The 20,349-nt window shown below is 44.8% G+C and overlaps 1 protein-coding gene across 6 annotated transcripts in view; it reads left to right on the top strand.

The window, feature by feature from the left end:
• Positions 1–346: 346 nt before the first annotated feature.
• The window catches only part of Bicdl1 (BICD family like cargo adaptor 1), an 83,186-nt gene continuing 63,183 nt past the window's right edge, over positions 347–20,349 (top strand). For 3 of the 6 annotated variants that reach the window (XM_021163032.2, XM_029477605.1, XM_029477603.1), the window contains exons 1-2: positions 347–840; positions 7,493–7,708. In XM_021163032.2, coding sequence (XP_021018691.1) covers positions 403–840; positions 7,493–7,708 — 654 coding nt within the window. In that variant the 5' untranslated portion in view covers positions 347–402. The remainder of the gene's footprint in view (positions 841–7,492; positions 7,709–20,349) is intronic. The other 3 variants (XM_029477602.1, XM_029477604.1, XM_029477601.1) reach the window with 1 other exon arrangement.

Here is a 20,349-nt window from a genome sequence, read left to right as displayed (position 1 = left end):
AGCAGCGGCAGCAACAGGGCGGCTGAATCCCGGCCGCGGCGGCCATCCTTAGCGCGGCTTCCCCTCCCGCTCCGCACCCCGCCACCCCTCATCGATCTCCCCTTCCTCTGCCGCTCTTGCCCACCCCCCGTCGTCCGCGTCCCGGGCGCGCGCCGGCAGCTGAGCCCCCCGGGGGCGGGGGCGCGTGTCGCCGGCGCGGGGGAGGGGCCGCCCGCCCGCGCGCACCGCGCCCAGGGCTCGCGGGGACCCGGGGGGCGCGTGCCGCGGCGCGAGGCGAGGCGAGGCGAAGCGCGGGGCGGCGCGGCGGGGCCCCTCCCCCGCCATCCCCATCCCCACCCCCCGCCTTGCAGCCTGGCGCGCGCCGGCCGGGCCGCACCGCTGCGGGCTCGGCGCGCGCGGGCCATGTCCGCCTTCTGCCTGGGCTTGGCCGGCCGAGCTTCAGCACCCGCCGAGCCGGACAGCGCCTGCTGCATGGAGCTGCCCGCTGGGGCCGGGGACGCAGTCCGGAGTCCCGCCGCCGCTGCCGCCCTCGTCTCCTTCCCCGGAGGTCCCGGGGAACTGGAACTGGCCTTAGAGGAGGAGCTGGCGTTGCTGGCGGCCGGGGAGCGGCCGTCCGAGCCCGGCGAGCATCCTCAGGCGGAGCCGGAGTCTCCGGTTGAGGGGCACGGGCCGCCGCTGCCGCCGCCGCCTACCCAGGATCCCGAGCTGCTGTCGGTGATCCGCCAGAAGGAGAAGGATCTGGTGTTGGCGGCCCGGCTAGGCAAGGCGCTGCTCGAGAGGAACCAGGACATGAGCCGGCAGTACGAGCAGATGCACAAGGAGCTGACGGACAAGCTGGAGGTGAGGACCTTCCGGCGGCATGGGTGGGGAGCTGGGGTGCCTGCCTGTCCTCCCCGTTTCCGTGCCTATTCTACCTCGAAGAAGATCATCGAGAACGGGGAGGCAGGAGGGATAGTTTTCACCAGCATCAGCGCGTTCGTTGAGCCCACCTGTCTTTCCCACCCAGCTCGGATGTGAGTCCGTGCACGTCTCTCACCGTTGTGGGCCGTTCTATATATGTATTGTACACAGAGTCTAAAATAGAGCTTACAGTATGACTAATTTATACAGCACCAAGGCGATATCTGCACACAGAAATGAGAACATCGAGAAGCATTTAAACTATGCTTCAGGTGTTCGGAGAAACAGTTAATCTCTAATCAGGGTGTTAGCCCAGAGCTTTCCAGTCCGGGCATTAAGGCCTCTGGATGCCCTTGTCTTAACTTTCTGGCAGAGAGTTGTGGGGAACAAGTGCCTCGAAAGGAGCTTTATATAGCTTTCAAATGCTTAGGGATTAGGGAATGTGGTTCCATTGCAGAAATCAGAGAAGGCAGGGCTCAACATGTGATTAGTTTGGGCTTCAGTAGCTATGTGTGTCTCAGTAGTACTTTCCTGTGTCCTGGGTCTTAGCATGTATGTTACTTTTAACCACTATTAAAAACATTTCCCCCCACCCACCCCTGTGGGAGGGGTCGTTTCCTGGCAAAATGGTTCAGTGGGTAAGGTCACTTGCCCCAATTGGTTCCCCAGAACCCATGTGGGATGTCACTAGCAACGTGTCCTCTGACCTACACACACACCCCAGTTAATAAATAATCCTAAGTACGTTTTCAAATGAGTAATATTTCTGTTAATTCCATGCAACAACATCGTCTACAACTGTGTTTGTTGGGTTTTTGCTCTTAAGCAGAAAGAATCTTGAATGGTAGCTGAGGGTACCTAGAAAAAGATAGCCATTCCAAAGTGGTAGATTTTCAAAATAGAAAGAGCAGGCAGTTTAGCAGTGGAAACAGCCAGGCTTTTCTGGCCCTCTGCGTTCAGCACTGTTACCCATTTTTCTTGGACTAGTTCTCCTCGTTCTCATTACGAGAACATCATAGTACAGATGTGACCAGGCCCGAAACTAGCCCTCTGTCAGGTTCTCCTCCACTGCTTCTGTTTGGTCAGAATGTGAGTGGTGAAACACCTCTGCTGTGGGATTGATGTGTGTCTAGAGTCTAGTCACCTATCGAAAGTTAAATCAGAAGAAAGGAAACCAGTGAGCGGCCTGTGTTCCAGCCAGGCCCGTTATCGAGGCCTGCCGGGCGATGGACTCCTGATACACGGCTTGAAAAGTTGTCTGTGAAACCTGGGCCCGGACAGCCAGAGTACAACAGAGCACTGCTACCTTAATGAATTGACTTGTTTAGTCTCCACTTGAAGTAGAGGTCTAGAAATACAAGGGTGTCCCTTTCTTTCCAAATCAATTCGGTTACATGACACTGAAAAGGAGTGACTACCCCGGAGATCTGCACTGGAGATTGGAAATTCCTTCAGAGAGGGACTTGAGTGAAGAAACTGTGAGCTTGAAAAGAGCATCCTATCAGTCTGATGAGTGACAGATTTCATGGTGTACAGTTACACAGATCCTGGTTTCCATGTGGCGTTCTCAGTAAGGGCAGGATTTCAAAATTCCACAGCAACAAAAAGGTTCTCCTGTAAAGGGATAAATAAACGACCTCTGACACTTTGTAATTGACTCCATGGGTAAGCCTAAAATAGCTTACCCTGCTTAACTATCATTGAAGATACTATCATCTAAGATCTTCACTCTTGTGCCGGTCTGCTTGTGTTAAATGCCAGTGTTAAACTTTTAAAACTCCGGGGTGGGGGGCTGCGAGGGGGGCGCTGTTGCCCAGTGTCATACCTAACACTGCTGATCTGGACATGGCAAAAGTGGTCAAGGTCGTAGATTATATGTCATGTGTACTCTATCAAAACTTAAAAACAAAAGCTTACATATATTTACCCTGCTTCATATATATACATATGTATGTATATATGTGTGTGTGTGTATATGTATGCATGTATGTTTGAAAAGCATGATTTATTTTTGAGATAGGGTCTCAACATGTCACTGTGTTGCCCATGTTGGCCTTGAACTCCGGTACTTAAGAGATTCTCCTGCCTCAGTCCCCAACCAGCCAGACTATAGGTGTGCAGTGTACCTGACTCTAAAATTTCTTTTGTGTACACTTGAAAATATATTCACTAGTTGCTTGTTAGCAAATGAATGTACTTATTTGATGATGTTGAGGGTCGCACCATCACTAAGCATATCCTGTCTGCCCATGTTAATTCTTCTAGTGCTACAATTGAGAGTGACTAATTTATTCCAGTCTGTTTCATTTGATACCTACAAGTGATTTTTCCCCATAGTTTATTCTTTTTAGATTTATTTATTTTACTTGTATGAGTGTTGGCCTGCATGTATGTATGTGTGCCAGATGCATGCCTGGTGCCCACAAAGGTCAAATCGGGAACAGGAGTTACAGATGGTTGTGGGCCACCATATGGAAGCTGGGAACCAAACCCAAGTCTCTTAAAGAGCAATAAGTGATTTTAAGCTCAGAGCCTCCTCTCCAGCCACCTGTTACCACTGTATTTTTTTTTTAACAAATTAGATATTGTAATGCCTGTTTAGACAAAATATTTTCTAGAGTTTAATGTAGCAGCTGTATTTTTTTGGGGGGGAGGGGTTAAGACAGGGTTTCTCTGTGTATCCCTGGCTGTCCTGGAACTCACTTTGTAGACCAGGCTGGCCTTGAACTCAGAAATCCGCCTGCCTCTGCCTCCCAAACAGCTGTATTTTTAATTAAGTACTTGGAAGTAGAAAACTAGTGTACTTTAATAAGAAGGATTTACTGTCGTCAGACATTGACATCAAACGCATTTTCTGACAAAGTGGTTTGGAGGTTAAACATGTAGTATGTGGGGGCTGGTGAGATGGCTCAGTGGGTAAGAGCACCCGACTGCTCTTCCGAAGGTCCAGAGTTCAAATCCCAGCAACCACATGGTGGCTCACAACCATCTGTAACGAGATCTGACTCCCTCTTCCTGGTGTATCTGAAGACAGCTACAGTGTACTTACATATAATAAATAAATAAATTAAAAAAAAAAAGAAAAAAAAACCCATGTAGTATGTGTTCTAATTCCAGGCACTGTGGGCAACATGGTGGGATCCCGTACCCAAAAATTTAAAAAGATTAGTAATGGTGGTGGTGGTCTCAGAGACTGATTTTTATATTGGTGTCATCAAATTGTTACTTCTCTAATTTTACAACAAACAATCCATCTTCAAGATCTTTTCTGCGTAGTATCTTTCTAGTTCTATGTGCCATACCTAGGATTTTATTAGTTTTTTTAAATATAAAAACATTTGATTCATTAGAGGCATATTACTGGCCTTTAATTGTTTAAAGGTTAGCATATGTAGGAGTTCTGTGGCTTGGCTAGGATATATTGTTCCTATGCTTCAAAGTCTAGTGGAGAGGCGTTTTTGGTTGTCTCTGCTGTATCTAGAATTAGCTCTCAGGATGTGAAACCGTGTATCTACCCAGTCCTCACTGACTTACACTTACGTGCTCCCGTTCTCTGGGGATTACTGTACAGATTTCCCCCCAGTAAGGGATGGAGGGAGATGGAAATGAGTCTCTGGGAGTCACTACTAGACTTGGAGACAGGCCCAGGACCCTGCTGTACATTCAGTGCTCGCTACTCTAGAGAACAGAGTTTCCCCTCTGGTATTTTTCATGAGCCATGGCCTGAGGAGGATGCTGTTACTATTTAGTTTTGCACAAAAATCCATTTCAACAAGTATCTGTTTTACTTAGCCTAGTAACTTCTTTGTTTTAAAGATTGGTTGATTTGTTCTTTTTTTTTTTTTTCTTTAATGGTTGATTTTATTTTTAGAGAAAAATTGGAATCATAATAGATTATGCATGTTTTCTAAGACATCCAGGCTCATATTTCTGCCAACATTTTACATTAACATGTGTCATAATTAATAAAATCATTATACTTCCTAAGTCTATACCAAATGTCTTCTCTTCTGTCCCAGAATCCCGTGTTACATCTCGTCTTTATGCCTTCTTAGGCTCCTCTTAGAGTTTTCTTGATAAGTTTGGTGTTAATTTTCAAAGTACCATATAACCCTGGAAAATATGAAAGCACAGGTAGATAGAGACCTATATGTGTGGAAATTCTCCCTAGACTTCATTGATTAATTTAAAGCTTACATGAAAATATAAGTCTAGGAGAAATGTCTTAGAGTAGACCATCAGTTGAATTCTGTCCAAAAGGTCAGATTCTGCCTGCCCTTCATCAAAGGCTTGGGACACCTGAAATGCAGAGCGTATCTCTTGTTAAATAGAAGGACAGATTAGAGCAATCAGCACCACCTGTCTCAGCCCCGCCCTCCGAGTGGATTGGGCTGTTTGAGTTGCTTAGATGGGCTGTTCACTAGCAGCTGTCTGCAGAATATTTTTAAGTCTCTCTGTTCTTGTGGAGCACAAGCCTAATTCATCTGGCCTCTCGGTGACACTGTGGTGACTGCGTGCTTGCTTCTTTCTGCCTTCTGTTCAGTTGTGTTCATGCTGGGTAAAACCAAGTTTCACACTTTTAGTATCGCAATCAGCTCTTTTTCATTTCTTTTTTTGTTTGTTCTTTTGTTTTTCGAGACAGGGTTTCTCTGTGTAGCCCTGGCTGTCCTAGAACTCACTCTGTAGACCAGGCTGGCCTCGAACTCAGAAATCCACCTGCCTCTGCCTCCCAAGTCCTGGGATTAAAGGCATGCGCCACCACTGCCTGGTTGCAATCAGCTCTTATTTCTACCTTCTATCTTTGTGAAAATTCTAGAGTGACTAAAACATCATTTGGAAAGTTGTATGGCATCTTGATAGCATAAGACAAACTGTTCCCGTGCTGGTCAATGGAAGTTTCTCCCTTGGTATTCCGACTCCCACATGCTCCAGACTGAAAGGGTTCGCTGGGCATGGTGGCGCACGCCTTTAATCCTAACACTTGGGAGGTAGAGGCAGGTGGATTTCTGAGTTTTAGGCCAGCCTGGTCTGCAGAGTGAGTTCCAGGACAGCCAGGGTTACACAGAGAAACCCTGTCTCGAAAAAAAACAAAACAAACAGACTGAAAGGGTTTAAGTTATAAAGCTGTGCGACTTCCGCCTGTGGACTAGAGTGACCGTAACCAAATGAATGGCCCCTCAGTGTGGTCAGTTCGGACGTTTTCGTGAGCACTGTCTTCACTGATGTGCTTAGAATTTGACATGTTGGGTTGTTGTTTTTAGTCTTCCACAAGTCCCCTCAAGCATGATACGCTTTCATCTTGGAGGAGTAAATTGGCTTTGAGAGATATTAGCAGGCCTTTCAACAGAGTTAAGAGGAATAAGATGACAGGATGGGATGGGGGAATCTTGTCATTTAGGCTCACCTCAGGTTTGACAGAGTGGGACTGGCTCTCTTACGGACCGTAAGCTGACACCTGAGGTTTCCAAAAGAAACACTAAAAATATATATATATATTATATATAGAGAGAAAGATAAGTTTATTTTAGGGTGTCGAAATAGTTTATTTTGGGGTGTCATAATAACTGTACTCCAGTCCTGACTGAACCTTAGCCCTAGGAAGTGAGATCCACATCAGTACCATTTTGTTTTTGAGACTGGATCTCTCACTGTAGCCTGAGGAGGCCTCTCCCTCGTGGCACTCTTGCCTGAGCTTTCCCGTGGCTGGATTACTGCGTGAACCACCATGCCCAGCTTAAGTCAGTGTATTTTGAAGAGTTACACGAGAACTTTGCTAAGCTCACCGAGGGTTGGGAATTGTTACTCTAGTCAGACTCAAGTGTCGGTTTGGTATTAGACACACTGCTTGGTATTGGACATCGATGCTTCCCTCACACAACTGGAAAGGTGTGCTTGTTTCCGTCACGCCAAGGGACTCCTTTTTGATTGAGTTGTTACTTCAGAACATCTTTGTCACAGCATTTTATTATTGCCCTCCATTAGCATGGAAGCCCATGAAGTCAAAGACACAACCCAGGCAACACACACATAAAATCAGGCCTGAAACTGAACTTGCCTTGAAGCTTTTGAACTGTAGTAGTATCATATATATAAGCTGTGATTTGGAGTACTGAATATATCAGGTAACTTAAACACAAATCAGCTCCCCCCATTTTCTCGGCCTGATCCTGAACTAGTCGCTTCTTGGCTTGTAACCGTCAAGCATAAAAGATGGCTCCAGGAGAGGCCTCTTTTTAAAAGGTATCGAACATTTTGGTTGTCGTGCTCATTTTTAGTTGTTTAAATTTGTAGTTTAATCAAACGATGACTTGTTAAATTGCAAGTGAATTCCCAAGTCCAGAACCAGGTCTTGCCCAGGGAGAACAAAACATTAAGTGTTTCCAGTAGGAATGCTGTTTTCTTTGTGAGACAAGTCCTGTGTTCTAGAAGAAGAGAATATTTTTGTAACTGTGAATTGGGCAACATGCCCTGTGTGGCAGGGTGTTTTGTTGTGTTCCCTGTCTGGGGAAAAAAAAAAATGGTGAAAACGGAAAAGAAAAAAAGGCTAGAAATTTTCATGTTTTTAATCCTCTTTTTTTTTTTTTTGGCCCAGCACCTAGAACAAGAGAAACATGAACTGAGAAGGCGATTCGAGAATCGAGAAGGGGAGTGGGAAGGACGGGTGTCTGAGCTGGAGACGGACGTGAAGCAGCTACAGGATGAGCTGGAGAGGCAGCAGCTCCACCTTCGGGAAGCAGACCGAGAAAAAACACGAGCTGTCCAGGAACTGTCAGACCAGAACCAGAGGCTGCTGGACCAACTCAGCAGGGTGAGTCACAGGGGTTTAACTATAAAAGAGTAAAGGGGAAACTGCTTCTCTGGGCTGGTAGGATGTGTGTGCTTGGAGCCATTCTGATCTCCTTCCTCCCAGTGATTACGGAGTTGAACTACATACGGAGCCCAGGTGATAACAAGCACAGTAAAGGAGTCTGGAGCCAGGCCATGACTAGGCTGTCTGTAAGCCGTGGTCTCTCCACCTGGGCCTCCTCTCATCTGCAATGGATGATGTCTGTATCCGTTAGAGCCTTAAAGATCTGTGCCAGGGCAAGTCCGTCGTCACTTGTAGAATGGTTAATCATTAATGCAATACTTAGAGGTGCTGTCTTTAGCTGAACAGCTTGGGAAAATGAGTGTACATTATGAAAAGAGGGTCCATAAATACGTTTTATCACCACATCAAGTAAATAATAATCCTTACACGTTTAGATAAACATGTAAGATAGTGTCAGATAATTAAGGTCAAGATTAATCATTGTGAAGAATGTGGTTGACAATTGAATGAGCAGAAATCTAATTTAAATAAAGTACATTTCTTTTAAATATGGGAGTGGTCTATAAATTCTCATTAAAAAAAAATCAAATAGGACCTGGTAAATCTAGGTGGTGCTGGCACACATCTTTAATCCCAGCATTTGGGAGGCAAAGGCAGGCAGATCTCTGAGTTGGAGGCCAGCCTGGTCTACAGAGCATGTTCTAGGATAGATAGGGCTACACAGAGAAACTGTATCTCAAACAAACAAAAACAAAAACAGACCTGGGTTTACTATTGCATCTCAATCCTTCTTGTAGGTTAAAAACAAAACTAGCTGTTCTTTAGTTACTAGGAAAGCTGTGGCCACTTGTCCCAGTCTAATCCTGTGCCCTCTGTGGTCTTGGAGACAGGCTAGCGGCAGCTGTGGTAAGTCCCCAGCTCTGGCACTGAGGTGATAGTTGGCTGCTCGGACAGTATTTACTGAGTCTGTCCCAGTTGATTGCTTTTCTTTGGGATTGTGAGGCAAATTTGAGTCCCTTCCTGACTTCTGAAGAGTGAGCTAAACACTGTTAGTGGGGAGAGGAAGGAGAGGAAGAGAGGATGCCTGGTAACTTGAGAAACAGCAGCTTGCAGAAATTCCAGCAAATCTGAGAAAGGTGAGAGCACGGGTGGGAGGGCCAAGAGCTTCCCTGATGTCTTTCTCTTTCTGTCACCACTGGATCTGCGTATCCAGAAGACATTTCTTGGGCCAGCTTCATAGCAGCATTTCTGGATCCGCTCTGAAACCCTTTTTAGTACTGGGAAGGGAATCTCTATCCTTGTAAAAATTTTATAGGTTTTTGAGTCTTTCATTCATTATTCATGAAAGATTAACCAGAGAAGTCTGGCCGGATTGCTTTATTTGTTTAAAAACATCTAATAGAATCCTGAGCAAGTTTTTCGAGTGAAATTTATGTAATGGAATTCCAATTTTTCAAACAAACAAACAAACAAACAAACACCACAGAGCAACTAAAGGGAAATTAAATTTTCTTGGGCCAAGTTCATACGACAAATGCGGATTCAATTCTGCTGGTTCTGTGATCTGGTGAGAGACAGATGAACAGAGTGGAAGAATTCAGAACATGGACACTAACGTGCTGCAGCACACAACTTAGAATTAACTCTGCTCATTGTTCATGCCTCAGTTTCCTTAACTGTAAAGTGAAGTTAAACTTTGTGCTTCAGACGAGCACTGTTGAAATGTGTGCTGTGGGTATGGCTCGATGCCAGAATGCTTGCCCAGCTCCCCAGCGAGGCCCTGTGTTTACCTTCTACTACCCTGGTTCTCAACTCTGTGGGTAATGACTGCTCTGGAGTCCAACGCCCTTTCACAGAGGGATCGCCTGAGACCATCAGAGAACACCGGTATTCACATCATGAAGTATGGAGGAAATTCATTTAATGGTTGGGTTCAGCACAGCATGAGGAACTGTATTAAAGGGCCGCGGCGTTAGGAAGGTTAAGAACCAGTGCTCTAGAAGAGGGGGCAGAGGAGAAATGCGATGTGTCTGTGTTGATCTGCACGCGCCGGTGCGGATTGTTTACCAAAGCGGTGTCTTAGGGTTGTCCTGTTGCTCGATTTCACTGTAGAGGCCTGATGATGCGCTTCCAGATGTTTCCCTAGATCTAGATTCTTGTTATCCTCTCATGGCCTTGAGTGGAGGCCCTGGTGGTTTTGTGGCTTCCTCTCTCTGCTGCTTGGAAGCAGGACAAGTCCCTGAGGTTCCCAGCAGCAGCAAGTTTAGATTGCATTTTATTATTGCTTTATTAACTGGGTGTTCAGGAGCCAGAGGAGCTAAGTACTTTGAAGGGAATTAAATTCTCACAGGACAAGATAGCAGCCACCAGAAGTGGTAGAAGGCCATGGGTTGGTTGTTGTGTTGTTTTGTTGTGTTGTGTTTTTTGGGGGGTTGGAATGAATGTGTGTAATGAAGCTGGCGTGATTGCTTTTTTTCCCCTCAAGGCAAGGCTTTTCTGTGTAGCCCTAGATGTCCTGGGATTCTCTCTGCAGACCAGGCCCACCTTGAAGTCAGAGATCTGCTTGCCTCTGTGCCCCACCCCCACCCCCAGTGCTGGCACTAAAGGCATGTGCCATCATGTCTTTTTATAACCATGTAATAAGTACATAGTGTCAAAAATATATTTCTTCAGCATACTTCAGTGTATTTGCTTTGACTGCCATACTCTCCAGTGCTTAACAGTAAACAGAGCAGCAGCTGTATTGAGATGTAATCCATACACATATATGTTACCCTTTAAAAGTGTGCAGTCGAGGGTGGTGCTTACCTTTACTGAGTTATGCAGCCATCACTACTGGCTATTTAGAGAATGTTTCACCTTTCCAAAAGAAATGCTGTAGCCATTAGCAGCCACTTTTGTTACAATTCAAAAGCTCCATGTCTCTACCCATATAGCAGGACTGTGTTTTCCCTTGCTTTCGACTTTTTAATTCAGTGGCAATTTGTGTGTGACTTCTTTTACTTAGTGTTGGATTTACCAAATTCATCCATGTTGAAGCATGTATCAATACTTCATCCCGTGTTATGACGGAGAAATAGCGCATTGTTACATGTCGCCGTTGGTTTATCCATTCACAAGCTGACCCACGTTTGCCTGTCTATTCTTGGTTAGTATGAAGAAAGCTGCCATGAGTGTTCATGGACCTATTTTGTGTGTACACAGATCTTTTTTAGCCTAAATGGATTGTTGCCAGTATATACCCCATGAGCTTCTAGCGCCTCATTATTATGAAGAAAGGAATTGATAGCGCTCTCATTTTACATCTGGGAAAACTTCAGGGAAGACAGATACATGACTTGATTAAGCTTCTTTCAATTCAGGACTGATTAGATTTTCTGTACCCTCCATTCCAGACTTCTAAGGCGGCAATTAAGACCACAGGCTTTGAAGCCAGACAGCCCTGGGGCCAAACACCAGTTCTGGCATTTACTAGGTGGCTGAATGCAGGAAAGTTATTTTACCGTCAGTGCCCTCCTTTATAGAGTGGAAACAGCTATGTTATTATTAACCAGGTCATGTTGTGATGAGTAAGTAATAAGTGTGTGCAAGGTTCACACCACAGTGTCTAGTGTGTGGTGAGTGCTTGAGAAATGGCGGCCATCCTAATTGTCATCGCTCGTGTGGACGGGCTTCCTGCATCTGCTGAGACTTAGATGTCTTAGTCATGGAAGAATATGAAGTAGAAAAGTAAAAACCACCCCAGGTGTGGTGATGTAACCCCTAATCTCAGCACTTGGAGACAGAGAGGCAATGGATCTCTGTGAGTTTGAGACCAGCCTTGTCTACAGAGAGAGTTCCAGGATAACCAGGAGTACGCAGAGAAACCCTGTCTCAAAAACAACAACAACAAAACCAAACAAACAAAACGTTAAAAAGGTATTAAATATATACTATAAGTTCATGAGAGTTTTTCATTTTACTCCGTAACTGGTAGGGACTGTGTTCTTGAAATGCTAAGGTCTCCCTAGGTAACTAAGGTGAGTTTTGAACTTGGGATCTTCCCATCTCAGCCTCTCAACTGGGGTTCTAAGCATGCTCCATCATGATGGGTTTTGGTTTTTCTTGTTTGTTTTATTTTAGTTTTAATTTTACCATTGCCTACAATATTTAGTGGTTAGATTGATAATCAGAATTAAAAGTGAGGTAGGACCTGATTGTAATTTATTCTGTGATATCCTATATCTTCTGGGCATTGTTCCATATGCTGGGTTATCTTCTCCAATTTATTTGGTCATTTGGACAAAATATTCCTGAGTTCTCGCTGAAGTCTATCCTTTTTTTTTTTTTTAACTCAGGCTGAGATATCTGAGCAAAGTGTAAATTCACTTTCTAAATTAGAAAGTGACACCACAGTAGCAGTTGTCAGTAAGTTTAATACAGTGGCTCTCAACCTATGGGTCATAACCCCTTTAGGAGTTGACTGACCCTTTCACAGGAGTTGTCCACGACTGTCAGAAAACACAGATAATTTATATTACAACTCATAACAGTAGCAAAATTACAAGGATGGAGTAGCAAGAACATACTTTTATGGTTGGGGGCACCACAACATGAGGAGCTGTGTCAAAGGGTCACAGCGTTAGGAAGGCTGAGGACCCCTGGTTTAATAGGACCTGGTAGGTCCTCTCATAACTACATAGCCACAGCAGAAAGAGTACAGTGAGGCTTGCCGGAGAGGAGAGGCACGGCAGTGCTCTTTGCCTGGGTTAATATTGTCTGAGGTTAAATTGGAGGGTTGTTGGAAATCCTACTACATAGTGTCTGGTGCTAGAGCTTCTTTCCCAGATAGCAACAGTAAAGATGTGATTTCTGCTCTTTGGAGGAGTCTGCATCAAGACGCTGTTGGGGCACCCTGGAATGTCCCTAAAGCTCACTTGCCAGCGGAAAGCCAGAGCAGTGATCTGAAGGATGTGGAAAGAGCCTGGTTTCTAATAACAGCCACAGCAGTAATAGCAGGCTGCTGTTTAGTCTTCTCCATCTTCAGAGGCACTTGCAGTAAGATATTATTTTCAAAATGAATCTCAGTGGTGTTGGGAACTTTCGTCAGAGGTAAAATAAGGCATTTCCACATTTATATTAAACACTGCTCACACGCGATCTGAAGCATGAGCACCAGGCTTGAGCACCTGTTGACCAAAGACTGGAAAACCCAATTGATCTCTTCCAGAGAACACGATTTAAAATTGCTTAGGGAATTCCGAGCTTTTCCCTCCTCAAATGTACAGCTCTAGAGTTGGAAGAAATTGGTTAGGTCATCACTTTAAACATTTGCCTGGGTTTTATGATGATGTATCAGTTACATCAGTCCCTCTCCTCCCTCCTGTGTACCGCCAGCCTACCGCCAGCATTAGAACCACAGGCTGGGTCTAGACCCACTTTACTTACTAAGGCCCACCCAGGATTTCAGTTCTCTACAGGACCGAATTAGGTGGTGATAGTGACGCTTAGGATGGAATTATCGGATAGACGTTTGCTTTGTCTACTTAAAAACTTAACAAAATATTACGGTGATACAGAAAACTAGAGAAAAGTACAACTCCCGCACTTAAAATGTTCTAACATTTTGAAGCCAGCCGTGGTGGCACATACCTCTAGTACCAGGGCTTGCAGGCTGAGGCCAGCCTTGGACTGTGCAGCAGTCCTTTCCCTCTCACCCTCCACTCCCCCCACCCCATCTTAGCACTTTGCTTTATTTAGTTGAGATTTACTTACGGGGGTGTGTATATGTTTCTTTTGCTGTACTGAGGTTAGAACCCAGGACCCCTCACATCTGTGCCTGTTTAAAATACAAAGAAAACATTTTTATTTGTGTGTCAAAGGTTTCTTAGAAGGTTAAAATATTATTTTTACATCTGAATCTCTCAGTGCTACCTGCTTTTTCAGTATCAGCTTTCTAATCTGTATTTGTACACACATGCATGGATGCTTCTTCATATGCTGGGGGTAAACACATTGTTATATGTTTACATTAACATCTATTAGGAGTGCATCACTTTCCATATTTTAGACATTTGATAAATGGAAGCATAATGTAAAGTGATTTACATTTACATGCAATCCTCATCCGGATTCAGTACTGTGTTCTTGAATTTTATACAGGTTGATAATATAGCTTCATTTATATTAACTGTTATGTAGTATTTCATGGTGCAGATACAGTAAAGTATATGTATTTTATTGGTGAGATTTAACTTCTAGTTTTCCCACCATTACAACTTTTCTGTGGTGAATATTTCTGCATCTTTTCATATGCACACATATTTTAATTTTGCTGCAGATAAGTCTACTAACAGGAATGACTACATCTGAGTGTAGACACATCTCGGCTTTATTCAATATTGCCAAATTCTTGAAAGCCTTGGTACAGATTTGCCTTCTTACAGACGAGCAGTGTGTGCGAGCCAATGTATGTGGTTCCTTCTACACCTGACTCTTCATCGTCATCAGATTCTAAACATTTCTACTGATCCCTTGTGTAAGGAATGAAGATGTCCTTGTTTTCATCCCATTTCATGAATGACTTGTGAGGCTGAGCATCTTTTACTGTGTCTTTCCTGTCCATTACTTGTTTACTTTACTTACATACTCTATTGAATGGCAAATAAGAGGGGGTTTTGTTTGTTTTTGTAAAAAACAAGTAGGTAGGCTTTTAAAAACAGATTTTATTTTAGTCACCTGTGTGTGTGTGGGCATGTGCTGGGAGTTCAGTGCCTGTGGAGGGAGGGGTACGAATCCCTCTGGAGCTGCGGCTGGGTGTCAGCTGCTCAGTGTGGAAGGTAGGAATTGAACTTGTGTCCTCTGGATAACAGAATATGCCTTTAACTCTGCTGAGCCAGCCAGCCAGTACCAGGTAAAGTCAAATAGGAGTATCATGTCCTAAATGGTTTTTCTTTTGCGTTTTGATTAATTCTATCTTCTAGATTATAAAGCTGCTCCCTTCATATTCTAATAAAAACATAAAAGCATTTTAATATTTGAACTTAATCTTCCTGGAATAAATTGTATAATATGAGATAGGAAATATTTTTTTTTCCTTCTTGCCAACTAAAAGTTGAAAACAAAATGGGGGAGGGTTTTCTGTTTTGTTTTGTTTTTAAGACAGGGTCCCTCCTCTGTAGACCAGGCTTGTCTTGAAATCACACAGATCCACCTGCATTTGCCTCCAAAGGAATGTTGATGTTAAAGATGTATGCTGCCACACCCAACTTTTTTAATGAAAATCTTTAGAAGTTTGTAGAAATCTGACTTGTTTGCTAAGGCTGACATAACCTTGTTTGCTAAGGCATGCCACAGACTCACTGCCTCCCCGTTCTGAGGGCTGGAAGTGCAGTCAGAGTACGGCCAGGGTCAGTTCCTTCTGACAAGAGGATCTCCTTCAGGCCTGTCTTTTCGGCTGATAGATGGGGTCTCCTTGTGCCTCTTGGTATTTGTTTTCCCTCTGTCTCTGTTTTCTTTTTGTTGTTGTTGTTGTGTTTTGTTTTTTGAGACAGGGTCTCATGGACCAGGCTAACTTCAAACTCACAGAGATCCCTTATCTGCCTCTGCCTCTTGTGTGCTGGGTTTAAAGGCATTCATCATTATGCCCAGGGCATCTCTCTTTTGAGATCTACTCTCCTTATATAAGACTACCAGTTATCTGGACCTAGGACCCCATTTTAGTTTGTTTACGTTTATAAAGAGGGCTGGAAAGATGGTTCAGGGTTAAGAGCGCTTGCTGCTCTCGACAGGACCCAGGCTTGATTCCTAGCACCCGTTTGACTTCCCATAACCATGGGCAACTCCAGTTCCAGGGCATCTGGTACCCTCTTATGGCCCCCACTGGTACCAGATATGTACACAAGCATGCACTGAGGCAAAAATACCCATACACATAAAGTAAAATTTAATTTGTCTACATTTGTAAAGACCTTTTCTCCAAATAAGTTAACATTCTGACAAAATGGTATTGGGACTTTAAAAGAGGACACAGTCCAACCCATGGTAACATTTTGGGATACTGGATCCTATCTGGTGCTGTCTGAGGGAGATATTCTTGGTAATGCCTCCTTCTTGGAGGGTTCCGCTCTCTTTCTAACACATTTGTACACTATAAAGTCTCAAATCTCTAACACCACACAGCTAAGGAACCAGTGACCAGTGGGGAGATACCTAGAATACTTTACCCCTTGGGAAAGTTCTAAGTCCACCGACCTCATTTTTCTCCTCTAAGGACTTGCCCACATTCTGTTCTCCTGAGTGAAGGGCTTCTTTTTTGGTGGTGGGGTTTTGTTTAACTCGGAATCCAGTTCAGTCAGAGGTTATGTCTGAGACGACATCTGGAGAGAGGCAGCATCCCTGGAAGAGCCAGAGGTCTTGGGGAGCCAGGGCCATCTCTGTTCTCTCTGCTCTTGTGTAGACAAGCATCCGTGAGGATGGGCAGTCAATAAAAGGTTGTTGGTTGTCATTAAATAATTGTAAATAGGTTCTAAACAGCATGTTTAGAACTATACTTTTTTGAAGACTAACCCCTATGCTATAATGTGAGACGTTTCATATTCACACAAAATATATTTGAAACCCGGTGGTCAGAGCAACCATGGATGTCAGTACTTGGGCTGGTGAGCCTTAGAAGAGAGTGGTGATGTGGTTGCTTAAAAAGCTAGTGCGGGGCTGGTGAGATGGCTCAGTGGGTAAGAGCACCCGACTGCTCTTCCGAAGGTCCAGAGTTCAACTCCCAGCAACCACATGTTGGCTCACAACCATCCGTAACGAGATCTGACGCCCTCTTCTGGAGTGTCTGAAGACAGCTACAGTGTACTTACATATAATAAATAAATAAATCTTTAAAAAAAAAAAAAAGCTAGTGCGGTCTTCATAGGTACTGGGGAGATTGTGAAATGCCTAAAACTGCTGTGAGCTGAGAAGAGTGGTGAACTGTGGTGTGGATTTGCAGCCCCCAGGTCTCCAGTTGAACAGTGGTGTGCCTCCCTGCTCTGTGGGTCAGTGGCTCTCTAGGTGAGTGGCTGGTAGCCTTCTCATATGGGAAGTGAACATTCTAGCTTTTCACCAGAAATGTTCTTGTCCTGTGGGAGACTTGGCCTTTGGTTTGGTGAATCCCTGCTGTCTTCCATCCTCTCTGGAGCATGTACTATGGACCAAAGAGCACCCCAGCTCCATGCTGTGCTCATCATTCTTACAGACCACAGTGGTCTGTGGTTTGGAGGGGGCAGCAGCAGAAGTGACCTAGGGACGGCTGCCTCATCGAGGTTGTGTGGTTCCTTCCTGTGAAGCCCCGATGGCTTCTTCCTAAAGTAAAAGTCCTGAGAATTCACTTTTCCCCTTCTCATTTGTTCTGCATTTGGGCTGTAATCTCTTTGCTCATTTTCACGGGCCACACCCTGTAAGTTGTTTCTTCTCACTGTAACCATACAGGCACCTCCCCAATTTCTCACACCCAGGACCCGTCATGCACCTGGTTGCTTTGGCTATGAGCAGATCTAAGTGTGCCTAAAGATCTAAAGTGCAAAGCTGATTTGTGACAGTATATGAAAGGGCTGTTCCAACAGCTGCATGAAGCCAAAAGAGGCTGTCATCGTGGGCTCACTGAGGCAGTGGAGTGGTTCAAAGGCTTCCTTTGGGACTAGAGGGGGCATGGTGACATATATGCAGAGGGATTGTCTAAAGATGGTCACGGAGAGAAACGAAGACCCACTCTCGGCCGAAGTTTCTGTGTGCGAAGTCCCAGCCTCTGAAGGGTGTTCTTTAAGTGCACTGTGCTGTCACTAGCTAGGGAGGGGTGGCTTCAAGTTTCTCAAGTTTTACAGATTTTTATTATTATATATTTTCGGTGATTAAACCCAGGGTAGATTTAAAACTGGTCTGTAGGCAGTCTTCATTAATCAAGATTGGCATGGGAGAGGCCAGCCCACTGTGGGCGGTGCTATCCCTAGGCAGGTGCTCCTGAGTTGTATAAAATAAGCTGAGCAAGCCAGTAAGGAAATAGTGTTCCTCCATGGTCCTCTCGTCAGTTCCTGAGTTCCCTTCATGCTGGACTACAGCTGTGAGCCAGTTGTATAACCCTTCCTTCCCTGTGCTTTTGGCGGTAGTGCAGTACAAAGCACTCCCTTGCCCTAATCCCTCCCCACCCCCACACCTACAAAGAGCAGCTACCCCTGTGGGTTGCTGTCTGTGCGATGTGAGGTGTCTAGGAGGAAGCTGACGCAAGCAGGTGCTTTGTCTGTTTCCTGCCTCCTGGAAGAGGCCGCCTCGGTCAGCTTTGGCTGCTGTCGAACTCCTACGGAATAATAAACGTACTTGGCACACGAGCCAAAAGAAATCTTTCTTTCCTGAAAAGACTTTATTTTTCTCTGAAAAATGAACAGTTGATTTGAGGTTAGCAGCTTCTGGTACATTCCCTGAAACAGCTCTTTACCAGGTCCCCTTTTCAGGATTTTGTCTTTAACCAGTGGCTGCTGTAGGGGTCATTCTGTGTGGGGTGATGCATAGCTGGCCTTGCTCTTGGGTCATTTTACAGTGAGTAACAGCTGCTCGCAGAAGTGTCGTCCATGGCCCAAATGACTCCAGTTCTTTCTGAGCTGGTGTATTACTTGCCTTTAATACCAGCACTCAGAGGCAGCTGGTTCTCTGTCTGTTGAAGGCCAGCCTGGTCTAGATAGGGAGTTCCAGCTAAGCCTGGGCTACACAGTGAGACCCTGTTTTAAGACAATAAAACAACAGACACAACAACAGACACCTGTTGCATTAGCAGGTGTTGCTTGTTTGTTTTTGTCTGTTTTTGTTTTGTGGTGTAGGAAAATGACAGTTTTCAGTCACCCTCCCATTAAGAACAAACTTACTAGGTTTGGGGTGTAGCAAAGATAAAGCGTTTGCCCAGCATACCTGGAGCCCTAGGTTCCATCCTTATGCAGCACACACAGCACGGGGCATCCCTTTTGAATGCCTCTGCTCTGACCCCACCTGGGTTGGAAGGACTACACAGGGTTTTCTATTAGGAATCCAAGGAGCCCTGGTTTTTGATGCTTATTCGAAGCCTCACATTGCTTACCAGTTAACAGCTGCTTTGAAATTGGCTTTTGTATCTCCTCAGGGATGGGGAGTCAGGAAGAAAGAACTCGCCTCTTCATGTGTATTCCTACCTGTACTGATTTCTTGGACATTTGAGGTGATACTGGTTGGTGGATGCTGTTTTGTATTGCCTTAGCTCCAGAGACTCTGAGTCAAAGGTCTCAGGTTCAATTTTAACAATTTCTGTGCATCATATCAAAGATGTTCTAGAAGGATCGGAAAGTGTTGATCACGACAGCTAATCGAGAACAGATTTGCCTACAGCAGCATTCATCTCTGAAGTCAGTTCCAGCATTTCTCGAGGGTTGCCGTTGCTAATTAGTAAGTTAAACATGAGGTGGTAATTGCATATTCTTTGAGCATATGGGTGTTTCTATTGGTAAGTGTTGTCTTCACTGTGGAAGCCTGTTCTTAACTACTTACACTGGGAGAGTGTAGCCGGGTCTGAGTATTCCAAGTTGGCTTTATTGAATGTAGCTGTATATAGCTCTAACTTTGTTTTTTACGAAAAAGAGAGCCTAGGTTCTAGCATATTAGGTCTAAAATTTGGAGTTTGGCTCAAGGGTCAAATGATTTTGTGTGGATAGAAAGCACAGTGTTGCTAGATTTACCTGGGAAACTAGCATTTTTATCTTTTTGAAATTGAGATGTGGGTTTCCTTGTCTCTTGTAAACAATTCAGTAGATCAGAAAGGTGAAGCCAGTTAAGTGCCTGCCTGGCCACTGTGAGCCTACGACCTTTCGCACTGGGCATCTGGGTTTAAATGACAAGAAGTTCGCAGGCAGAGGAGAATTAAGTGGCACCGAGAGCAAACTGTGTGCTGTTTTTTGGCATCTGTGCCACCCGGCCATCGGCTTCAGTCATAAAAAACCTGCCCCAGTGAAAAACAAAACTGTGTGTTTGGTGACTAAGTACAGTCATTAGGAAAGCAGGTGATTATCAGTGGGAGGGGAGGCTCTAGGTCCTGTGAAGGCTTGATGCCCTAGTGTACAGGAATGCTAGGGCGGTGAGGAGGGAGTGGGTGGGTGGGGGAGCACCCTCATAGAAGCAGGGTAAGAGGAGATGGGATAGGGGGTTTTTACAGAGGGGAAACCGGGAAAGGGGATAACATTTGAAATGTAAACAAATAAAATATTCAATTAAAAAATACTTAATTGGTTCGTATGCATAAAAAGAAAAGAAAAGCAGGTGATTTTTAGACATAGGGATCCTATCTTTGCTGTTTCTCTTTAGAGTCTGGGGCAGTACCAGAGCTATGTCACACAGTTTAGAGTGCTAAGAGAACGAACATCTAACAGCTGGACCAGTGGCTTTTCACACCTGTACTTTTTAAATTTTTGAATGCTTTGAAAAACTTTACAAAAGCAGACATGGACCCTGAGACCATGCATACATCCATTTAACCCTGAGACCCATGCGCACATCCATTTAACCATCAGACCCATGCACACATCCATTTAACCCTGAGACCCATGCACACATCCATTTAACCCTGAGACCCATGCACACATCCATTTAACCCTGAGACCCAT

This window comes from Mus caroli, chromosome 5, assembly GCF_900094665.2.
Source record: "Mus caroli chromosome 5, CAROLI_EIJ_v1.1, whole genome shotgun sequence".
Taxonomy (NCBI): domain Eukaryota; kingdom Metazoa; phylum Chordata; class Mammalia; order Rodentia; family Muridae; genus Mus; species Mus caroli.
This window is presented reverse-complemented; position numbering and strand designations above follow the sequence as displayed.